The sequence below is a fragment of the Octodon degus genome, unplaced genomic scaffold (genome assembly GCF_000260255.1).
Source record: "Octodon degus isolate 3935 unplaced genomic scaffold, OctDeg1.0 scaffold00182, whole genome shotgun sequence".
NCBI classification, from domain to species: domain Eukaryota; kingdom Metazoa; phylum Chordata; class Mammalia; order Rodentia; family Octodontidae; genus Octodon; species Octodon degus.
Window position 1 is genome coordinate 1,814,771 of NW_004524758.1, and position 11,648 is coordinate 1,826,418.

At 49.0% G+C, this 11,648-nt stretch overlaps 1 protein-coding gene across 1 annotated transcript in view; it reads left to right on the forward strand.

Moving 5' to 3' along the window:
* Window positions 1-2,245, forward strand: part of Ntm (neurotrimin) — a 1,027,590-nt gene extending 1,025,345 nt beyond the window's left edge. Inside the window, exon 9 of the mRNA XM_004643683.2 lies at window positions 1,979-2,245. Within this exon, the coding sequence (XP_004643740.1) occupies window positions 1,979-2,079 (101 nt within the window). The 3' untranslated portion in view covers window positions 2,080-2,245. The remainder of the gene's footprint in view (window positions 1-1,978) is intronic.
* Window positions 2,246-11,648: the final 9,403 nt, after the last annotated feature.

Below are 11,648 nucleotides of genomic sequence, written 5' to 3' on the forward strand. Positions count from 1 at the left end.
TGCTCTCAGGGTTGGGATTGGAATTTCGTCTCTTTTATCACGAGGCATCTTCTCGGCCACAGCAGGGTGGTGTGAGGAGGAGTGTGCTGGGACCAAGTAGGAAGTGGGCTTCAGAGCTGGGGGCCGTGTTTGCAGGAGCACCAGGGATGACGAGAAAAAGCCACATGCTGACAGCCTGCACTGCTGGGACATGCGGAGCCTCGCTAGGTGACGCGCAGGTGTGAAGTGCAGTGTGACCGCTGACTGTCTAGGGAAGGCGGGCGAACCATGCCCCAGGCAGCCTGCTGGCCCAGGTGGCCCAGGGGGTCTCTGTGCCTCTGTATCCTCCTCCTCAGGCTTGGTGAGAGGGAGCTAGCAGTGCAGTGCAGGGAGAGGTGTGCTCTGCTGCACGAGCCAGGGGTTCCTGCCCTGTGACCCCCAGGGAGGGCCAGAGTGGCTTCAGCTACGCTCCGAGCAGGAAGTTTGTATAGAAACGTAATAGCCATCACCTAGAAAACCACAAATTAGCGATCAACCCTGAGCGACAGCTGAAACGGGAGCCTCGGGGCTTTCACAGCCACATCCCCTGTCACCTGTGTCCCCAAGGACGTGTTCACTGTTGTGTTGCCCAGCAGTTCACTCCTGCACAGGGAAGAAGAGAGCAGGACCTTCCTGAAGAAAGAGCACTTGCCCTGCCGAGCCCCACACGCGGGGGAGCAGTCTCAGTGGCCTCTTGTAAGTCGCTGCCCCAGATGAGCATTTATCCCGAAGAGCTAAGAAAGAAACTCATAGCAGTGGCTCCCTCGGGACAGGCGTCTTAGGGTCATGAATCCCAGATGGAATCGAGAAGCCTGCTTTGATTTCACCAGAAGTGGCTGCAGCGCGGGGCAGCCTTGCAGGCAGGAGCTGCGCTGCTTATGCTCTCGTCCTTGGAAGACTCCGGCCGGAGTGGCCGCCAGCTCTGAGCACTGCCTTCTAGACTCGAGGCAGGGGAGCACGCCACAGTGGGTGAGCCAAGAAGAAGGTGTCCGGTTCCTAGGTTCCCGATTCATCTGGACATTCATCTAAGGTTCTTTGTTGTGGGGTTCTTGGCCACAAAAGCCAGCACAGTTAAACACTTGTGTTTCAGAGCCTGAGGGAAGCGAGTAGGGAACTGTACATCCACCTCCTGTGCTTTGGTTCATCTCAAAAGTCACAGGCTTGCAGGGCAGCTTGATGAGTCCCATGTAGGGAGCTGTGCCCTCTGTCTTTCTCCCCTCTGCAGAAACATTCTGGGCCACCTTCTGCACCCCGAATCTCACACAATCCCTAGTTAGATCCACGCCCACACCCCAGAGAACTCGTGCGACCTCCCCTCCACAGGCGAGCTGAGCTTTCAGGCAGTGATGCGCCGGCTGTGTCAGCTGTTACCTCGTCCAGATGGGGGAGAGCCCAGGTGGTCCAGGTGGAGCGCCCCACCGGCCCTGAGATGTGGTGATTGACAGGTGGATGCTGTGCCCAGCGTGGCGGGGCAGCAGGCAGACAGATTGTTGTGTCCAACAGGTCCTTCCCCTGCCACAGGCCGAGCAGCTGGAGGATTATGTGGGTGTCCACAGCGGGGTCCGTGATGATAAGAACAGTGAGGGCCCCACTTCCGGAGTCTCTGTGAAGCACATGCATTCTTGAACTTGACCCTGAGTGATGGCCTGAGCAGCCACGGAGCGGGGGCCACCGGCACGCCCTGGGCCCTGAGCAGCCACGGAGCGGGGGCCACCGGCACACCCTGGGCCCTGAGCCTCGGGTTCTCCGGCTGAGGAGAAGGCCTTCCGGGCGCAGACTGCAGGCAGTAGAGGCCGCTGCCCCGGAAAGCCGTTTCTAGTGAGGGGCTGCTGCACAGCAGGTGCCCGGCCTGGCGGGAGCGTGTGCCTGCCCTGCAGCCAGCCCGGCGCTCGGCCCGGGGCGCAGAGAACAGTGAGGGCCCCACTTCCGGAGGCTCACGACCCCTGTGTTCTCTCCGCAGGCCCGGGCGCCGTCAGCGAAGTGAGCAACGGGGCGTGCAGGAGGGCGGGCTGCGTCTGGCTCCTCCCTCTTCTGGTCTTGCACCTGCTCCTCAAGTTTTGATGTGAGTGCTACTTCCCGCAGGGGAAAGCTGCCGCCACCGCACCTACCAACACCACCGCACAGCAACGAGACAGCAACAAGAAGACAGAAAGAACCCAGCGAAAATCGGAGAATCACAGCCTAAGGGGACAGAAATTCGAGGGAGGGGAGCAAAGAATACTTTGGGAAAGGAAAAAAAGTTAAAAAAAAAAAAAAAAAAGGAAATTGAAAAAATGCCTTGCAGACATTTAGGTAGCCCCGAGTTTTCTTTCTTTTCCCAAACGGGAAGAATGCACACCCGGCTTGGACCCACCCGCAAGCTGCACCGTGTGATCGCTGTCGCTAGGGTGGCAAGGGCTCTGCCGCTCTGCCCCCCAAGTGCCCCGCCATGGAACATTCTGGACTTGGCCACCCCAAAGCCCATCAGTCCATAGAGACAAACGCAGAGTGGGACGTGGCCCAGATGTGCCGCGGCGGGCGCTCGGGCAGACGGCGCCTCCATTGTGTGTGTCCGCAAATGTGAATGTGAGGCAGAAAGCAAAAGGACACCAGACAGCCCGACGGCAACAGTCCCACAAACAACAGTCACAAAAGATATTGTTAAACCTTTTTTTTTTCCATGTGACTACATGGACATCATGAATAATAAGGGATTCTGATTCATTATTAATTTTATTAATTATATTTTCTGATATGAGTCTAGCACTTAGTGCAAAAATGAGACAAAACTAAAAACTACACACACGAGAGGGGTGGTGTATGTTTGTTAAACATTACAGATGAATAGTGTACTTCTTAACTAGGTTTACAACTGGTGGACCACACACCAGGCCCTAACCACCTGGTGAGGATTTGGCATTTCCACCAAAAACACAACCGATTAAATCACCATATCCACCAGCGCTACAGATTTCTCCTTTCTCTGGCATTTCATGCAGACAGTGCTGCGCTAGCTCCATCCTGTCTGGCAGTGGAAAGCTGAGCACACTGTATCTGGGTCTGTTGGCTATGCTTCTTTTGAGACATATATTATACAGTATATATATATATACATATATTTTTTTTTGTTAGAGTTCTAGCCATTTTGTTTCTCAGCAATCCTTCCTCAGACATTACTGCATGCTGTATATGGCGTTAGCTGTGTGTTGACCTTCTAAAAGACGATAGAGTTTACTGGTAATTGTGTACTCAGCTCCTGCCTTTTTATTTTCTTGGATTATTTACATGTCAGAGACATTTATAAAAAGTGAGAAGAAAAAAAATTGACAACGATAAGCAATGCTGGGCACGGCATCGCTCGAGGCGTGGCTCTCTGTGGCGGCGGCCCTTGCGGGTAGCCTGGGTGGCTGCCCCACGAGGCCTCGGGCGCTAACAGACAGCAAGCCTCGAACCGACTAAACCCTTCGTAACACTCGCTTTAGCCACTGAGGGGATCTCGATGCCTTCGGGACCACTGGAGAATTTAATCCTCTTGGTTTAGTTTATTTAATTTCCCAGGTTTGTGTGAGTGCGTATGAAAGAGAACAAAAATGCCGTTTTTAGGTAATCTTTTTTTCTCCCCTGAAGTCTGGGAGCCAGAGCGGCCTCGGGGAGGGGTCCTGGATGTGATGAGGGAAAGTGGGATTGGGGACGGGAGGGAAGGGTTGTCTCTGACTTGACATTAAAAAGTGTTCCATGTCCCTCTTCACCTGGTGTGCTACCTCTTTCTACAGTGGGAACGTGGGCCAGCCCGGCCTGGCTGAGCTCGAAGGACAGGGAGACGGAGGGCCCCTGGGGCCCCCAGGGTTTTCTGGGAGTGTTCCCCAGTGCATGCTGTGTGACCCACAGAACGGTCATGAGGCCACCTCTGTTTTCCTCACAAGAAGGAGGGGAGTAGGGCTCTGGAAAGGAGCACGCCTCTGCAGCTTCAGCAGGCCCTGGCCGGGCTACCAGCACCCTGCTCTCTCCCATCCCCTCATCCGTTCTTGAGACAAATGTCAAGTCCTGTGGTAGTTCTGGGATCTGAGTAATTCTTGGAGGTAATATGTCAATCACACACACACACACACACACACACACACACACACACACAGGCACACACAAGCTAGAAATTCTGTGTGTTTGCTGTTCAATAATCTCAAATAATCTCAGATCCTATCAGCCAGTATCTGGGGCTCTTCCCTCCTTGTCTGTTCTCTGCATCACAACCTTGCGTCTAGCCACAGATGAGAAGGAAGGTGGATTTTAATACAAAATATCAGCTGAGTGATTTTAGCCAATCCTCACTGACTCTGGAAACTCAGTAGCAGAAGATTAACTAAGAGACAGAAGAGAAGTCAGCACCAAAACAATCAGGAGGTAGTGTAGTGTGTCTCTAAGGTCGGTTTGCCTGGGAGGCACCAGCATGTTCGCAGAGCAACGTGCCATTTTTAGCAGTCGCTAGCAAGGCGGAGATGACATTGGTGACTCCATCTTTCAGGCCTCCCTGTCCTCCCTCCTCTGATCCCAGATACCCAAATTCTCCCTGCTAGTAGCTTAGGGACAGTGCTCAAGCCTGGCACATTGCAGGTGTGCTGGTGTCCTCCTGTCCATGTCCCCCAGTTGCCAAGGGTGAGGGGATATTTTAGAGTGAAAGTGAGGAGGAGAAACAGGTCAGAGGCGCAGCCCTGCTGATGCCAGCTGAGGTTTTGGATGCAGATCACGACGCACAGGAACAGAGGAGGAAAAATATAGCCGGTTGCAATGAACGTGAACTACAGCCCGTAAAGTGTACCACTAGTGTGAATGAAGTGTGCCTCGGCACCCACCAAGAGACGTCGCCTGGCCTTGGCTGGGACAGGACAACACAACACACAATTTAGGCTGAACAGGAGCTTCTTTTCCGTGTACATTACTGCCAGGCCCATGTTAATGGTAGATACCTATTAATCTCTACTAGGCTAGCACTGAAGATGCTTAAGAGTTACCACACTCAGGAGTGAATGGTCAGGTCTTACCTTGTGGTTCTGTAGCAATCTGGTCCTGCAAGAGTGTGTCCTTCTTAACTCCAACCTCATGGTGCTCCAGGTCGGAGCCTATCTCAAGAGACGCTCCTCTTGTCTTCTGCTAGGGTGCCCGTCATCCCCGAACTGCACGGGCATGATGCACGTGCATTCTTCTATCTTACTCCCTCCGAATTTAGAATTTAATTCAGTAGAAGAACATTTTGTGAAAAGTTCTTAAGAGCAATTTTTGGATCTACCTTTGTAACCAAGAGCTTGGGGAGAGTGTTCATTAGGAAAAGTAGAGAAAGTTGCTTGGAATGGAACCTGTAGCAACACTTTCCTTGGTAAGGTACAAATGGAAGACACTTCCCAGGGACTGTCACACACTTCCACTGTGCTGGGTCCTTGCAACTCTGAGATAAGGCGCCGGCACACTGTCTCACATTAAGATGTCCCTTAGGGAAGCCAGCATCCAGGAGCACCAGACTACATTCACTGTGTCCATTCGTGTGTGTAGGAGGGTGCTTGGCCCCTAACCAGGCTCACCAAAGCCCCCATCGAAGCCCACCCATGTGCCTTCCACAGGACACGTGCTCCTTTCCAGCACTTCTCCAGCTGTTTGGGGCCTCTCAGCCCTGCGCACAGTGGGCCTGGATGTCTCCTTGAGGCCTTGAGTCTACCTGAGTCCTTGGGTGAGGGCCACCCTCTCATCAACAGGACATAGGAAGGTGGAGCTATGGTGGGGCTGAGGACCAGCTTATGTTCCATTCACGCCTTTGCTGCAGATGGCGAGAAGGGCAGTGATGGTGAAGGAGAGCTGCTCTCCAAGCTGGAGCTGCCTGCATTAGCAACTGAATTCCTACTAATGCTGGCTGGACATACAGCACATTTCATGACTGCCCCCATTCTTCCTTCATGCCACCTGACCTGTGAGCTCAGATGGAAAGTTGGTAGCAATAATCCATCCCAGGGATCTGAGGTGTGCACTCATTTGATTAAAAAAAATAAAAGGTAAAATGCAGGTTTATTAAAGCACCAGTAATTTTCTATTCTTATAATAGTAAAATAAATTTGAGGTTCTTGTCACTGAAGGAGAAAAATATAAGGAAAAGGAGAGCTGCAGAAAAGTATAGATCTCTAACTTAGAAAACCAAAGTGACATCCTGGTACTGCGGCCACTAGAGCAGCAGCCGCCAGTCACTTCCCGAGAAGCAACTTAACATAATTGAGAATAGTGTCATCTGCTAGAGGAAATAAGTGCCATCTCTTGCCAGCCTTTTTTAAAAAAACTTTAAACTCAGTCCAAGATCTAACTTGCTCAGACCTTGCTCGCTGGACTTGATTGTGCAGTGCTGTTGCTTTTATCATTGCATGACGACTCATTCAAGCCAGGCGAGAGCTCCAGGCCTTACCTCTCTGGGTTCCTAATGCCACCAGTACTTCCAGGAGCATCCAGCTCTATCCACCCCCAAGGCAATAAATGCAAATTAATAGCCCCCTGATTCATGCGTGACAGCTCTCGTATCCTTTGTGTTTCTCACGACTCCCTGGGTTGCTCACAAGGTCCATGGCCTGAGCTCAGAGCAGCAAAATTGTTTGTAGCAAAGACTCCCTAAATCCTGAGATCAAGTTAAGATCGGTCTTTGCAACTTACGTCTTAGTCTTTGCGGGGGTGCAGGGAGATGATTCTTTATGCAAGTGACTTGGTTGGGCTTTAATTTCTGAATGCAGATTTTTTATTCTCATGTAAGTCCCTTGATATTTTGATAACTGCTTTTGGAAGATAGTAAATGAAGATGAGTTTATCCCTATATTTGGCACATTGTTATTATTTTACAATGGTTTTCTCTAGCCATGCAACTAATTATTAAAATTTACTAATTTACAAGGTACTTGCCTTGTTTCCAGTGAATCTGATTTGGGAATTTCTGAGCATCAGCGCTGTCTTTAGGATACAGAACTGAGCTGTTAATCCACAGAGCTAGGCTCTGATCCAGATGCATCCCTAGTTAGTCAGGTCCCTTCTCTTATCATTTATGTAAGACAGCACGATAGACACTTGCTAATGTTCTATCTAGCTTTAAAATTCAGTGATTATGTGATTCCAGGTCTTATAAGTTACTATGAGAAAACATTGAAAAGGCAGTCCTTTAGATCCATGAAAACTGAAGGTACAAATCTTGCAAATTCTGCAACCAATGTCTTTGTTTCCAAGCTGGCCCCACCGAGGGAAAAAAGCATGGTCGAAGCTGCCATTTCCACAAATAGTTGAGATGACTCGTTTAGGGGAACTTGGGAGACACACTGCTGTGCTCGGAAAGCAGCGCTGCTTAATAAATGACGGTGGCTTCTTTGGCAACAGGAAATGATGTCGGTCCCAAGCTGCCCTCTGTGACGCAGGGAAAGCAAGTAGTAATGTACTGGAGCACATCCTGAAATCTGGGAAGCAAAAGATACTGGGACTAGGGGTAATTCTCTACTGGAGATTTTTTTCTCCATACTGAGTGTGTGTGTGTGTGGGGGGTGTGTGTTGTTTACTGTAATTACTTAACTGCTTACTTCTTTAAAACAGATGACGCCTGTTATGACATGCTTGTTCTTTCCAACAGCGGAAAACTGGAGTGGAGAGAGGGGTCTTCAGATAAGGCTGTCAGTGATGACTTCTCCTCACCCTGATGAGTACTGTGCCTAAGGGCACAGAAACGTTTGCTTGGTAACATTTGAAATGTTTCTTCATTGATGGTTCAGCTTTTAGTTTACTGAGTCCTCTTCACATTTTCATCCTGCTGCCCTCAACTCAGCTTTGCTTGTCAGAGCTCTGTGAAGGGCCACGAATAGAAGAGGCAAGGAGAAAACTCAGACTGAGTGAGGGATGGGAGGATTCATGAGACTGGTACCTTCTCCCAAAAGCTAGTTCCATATCACACTTTTGTGTCTCAATCTAGACTGAGCCTCACCTTGAATTCTTGGAAAAATGAGAAGAACACGTGACACTGTCCCTCCTGCAGTGCATGAGCCACGGAGAGAGACAGCAGTACCAGGGAAGAAAAGTGTGGGCCAGGCAGCACACACAAGGGTGAGGAGAGGTCCTCGTGTGCGAAGGATGAAGGACTAAGATGGGAAGGAACAAAATCCTTCACGTCACCAGCAACTCAAGCCTCCGCTGGTGTTCACAGTTCTCATCCATTGCCCCCACTCGAGAACAGTAGAGGAACTAAGAACACAGCAATGGCTGCCCTCTGCTAAGTACGTGATGATTTCTCTAGGAGCTGTTCTTGCCATCCAACAAGCAAGAGAAATTCAAGTGGGCCGAAAAGCAGAAGGGATGCTCCAGAGAGTTAGGGCTCACCACCGAGTCCATAGGTAGGAGGCGGTCACTGTCTACACGCATCGTGGCCGCTAACTGCTAACACAAGATGCTGAGGAGCAGAGGCGAAGCCCCGCCTTCTCCTCACTGGTCACTCGCAAGCCCCTGTGGACACAATCGGGTGTTGTGTCCTGAGGCAGCATGTGGTAAAGTCAGTTGCAGGTTTCCTTCCACTTTCCTGAAGAACAGGGACAGCAGTGTAGAAAACCAGGAAGCAGCCAGCCAAAAGGTGAATTCTCGTGCAAACACACACTGTATTGCTCGGCTTTCTGTAGCGTCGGCTGGCTGCTGAGGTCCCAGGTCTTAGTTTCCCTGTTGGTAAAATAACTTTGGATAAGTTGGTTTCCCAAGATCTTTTGAGATCTGAAATTCTCTGGCTCTTCATCCTCATTCTTTCTTAGCTCCTATCTATCCCCCTAAGAAATGTCTACATTTGCTACCAAGACAACACCAGTGGGCATGGGGAGTGTGGGTCTGTGGAGACAGGAAACAGACATCTCCAGCCACACTAGGCATGCCCCCGGTTTTATATGCTCTGATACACAGATCAAAGAGACTGTGATTTTCATGCCTCTGGATGTTAGGCTGCCCTTTCAGAATTTAAAGAAAAATGCAGGCATGCACTAAAGGAGAAAAGAATAATCCCATACAAGAACAAACACAGAAAATGCTCCCTGTAACTTCTGCAAAGCCCTTGTGTTAAAAACTCAAACTGTGAGGTTTCACCTGGATTTTCTCATAGACTGCCTGAATTTCTCAAATATAGTTGGCATAATTTGCCCAGTGTGTTTTAATTTAAACAAAATAAGCAGGAAACGGACACCCTTATGAGTTACCCAGAGACCTCTATGGATGAGAATCCAAGCATTTAGCAGTCAGGCCTGAGGTGGTCGGACTCTGCAACTTTGAGCCACCACATGTTCCGAGACTCACTCTATCAGATGTTCCTAACGCTGACAGTGACACCAGTTTTGTAACATCCCAGAATGTCTGTGCTTTTATTTGTAATAGCTCTTGTTGCTGACCATCCCTGCCAGCCCAGCAGCACACGGCCCTTTTCCGAGTCCAAGAATCAAATCAGCACAGCTTTCTCCTTGTCTGTTAGGACGACAGAGATGAGGCTTTTGGTTCACTGACAGCTAGTGTGCCCGCGAGCCCCGGGGGTTGCACCTGGAGAAGAGCTGACGCACTGCCCTTCTCACTGGTGGTTTTCTTGCTGATGTTCTGGGCACAAGCAGCTGCTTCCCCTCCAAACGGGAAACATTTTTCCCAACTCCTTGGCACTCGATGGGGTCCACACGAGCACGGCATGCATGTGAAAGGGTCAGGCAAAGCATTTTCCCAGCCCTGTTCCCAACAAGGAAATCAATATTCTACAGTGTAAGCCACCAGTCAGAAGTCATCACCCTCCATCGCAACAGCAGCACATTATGACGCGCAGTTTCTACCGCTGCTGCCACGGATGACAACACCGCTGCTTTACGAACACTGCAGACACCCTGGCCTCCAGACCAGGGCTCCATTAATCCATGTCGTTTTATCCAGCCACATACAAAGTCCCTCTTCTGAACACTGCCGCTTGAGACACATCTTCATCAGCGTCTCACCCTTCTTTGTCTTCAAAAGTAAAATGAACAACGGATCAAGTGGTACCCACGGCATGAGATAGCTCCTGAACTCCGGGATCAAACCTACATTTGGGGTAGAAGCAAGGGAGGCCCAGCAATATGGATCACTCTGATGAGCTGTCTTGTGAAATTTGTCTGCCCGACTCACAAACCCAGCTCACTCGCGTCTGGCACGCTGGCGCCCCCTCCACAGCTCCCACTGTCTCTTCTGCTCTGCCCCATTGTCCACTCCAAGTCTTGTTCTTCCTCTGTACTAAGAACCTAAGAAGCAAGTTACTAAAGAGCCAATGTGGAAAATGTTCCTCAGTTCCACAGAACTGTTTCACACCTCTTCATTTTCAATACACATTTGGAAGATGCTGCTGTGACTGAGAAGACAGAAGGATTCTGTTTAGGTTAAACCTGGGACGATGCATCAGCTACACTGGGAGTTAGACTTACAGGAACTACGAATAGATGTCAAACTGCATCTTTTGTTAATTTTTCCATTTTTTCCAATCTGATGAATAAACCAGATTAGCCACCTGAGTAAAAAAATGCTAAAAAAAAAAAAAACAAAAACAAAAAAAAAAAACCTTAAGATCAATGACTTAAAAGTTCTCTGAAAAATTGCAAAGGGTCTCATTGAATTTCAGCAGTCCAGTAGGTGGCACTTTCCTGCAGAAGCAATCTCAGTACAGAAATTTTCGGTTTACCTGTCTCACTTTAGAACCCATCTTTGGAACATTAGGACTCCACTGAGAATTAGAAGAGGAGTTTAATAGATATTTCTTATTACTGACATTTAAAAACCTATAAAGTCTTTCTTCTGGCTGATTATTTTTATGAATTATTTTATATTCTTCCAGTACACATGATCATGGGGCATCCAAGGACAATTCTAGAAAACAAAGATGTAAGAATTGCCATCAGTGAAGTGACAATTAATTACATTTGAGATGGGACTGGATATGAAACCCCGTGTGTTTACTTCTTTCTCATTATTTATTGAGGATTTAATATTTCAAGACACTGTTCTAAGATAAGATAAAATGGCGAGCAGATTTTTTAAAAAATTGCTTCCTGCTTGCAAGAGGTTTCCAATTTAACAGATGAAAAGGTAAATAATTTTTTCACAGATGCATAACACGTGGAATAAGTGTGCCAGGTGCCTGGTTTAATGAGAACATGCAACACAAGCTGTGCACTTGGGTGGCCAGGTACATTTCCTGAGGAAGTGGGATTTGCCCTGGCCTTCCAGGGATGAAGAGAAGCTCACTTGTGGGTTACTGGAGACAGGGAGAAGCCTTGGAGTCCACAGACACAGAGGCCATAACCAGGGAGGAGGATTTCAGCAGAGAAAACCCGCATCTATTTCCTTCTCCTTCTTGGGGTCTTCTCCATTGATGGCTACCTTTGTCAGATCTTCTTCTGCAGAGTTGAAATCAAGACAGTATAACCGCCACTTGCCTTTTATGCTCAATCAGGTGCCAGAGAATTTCTTTAAATGTAAAAGTTCTGTGTATTCCAAGACTTGGAGTTCAACACTCAAAATTTCAAGATAGCCTATCTGCATTCCTTACTGGAGGAGCCGCACCTCAACGTGGAATCCCAAGGGCAAAAGCTGTTCAGCGTGCATCTTCTGAATAAATT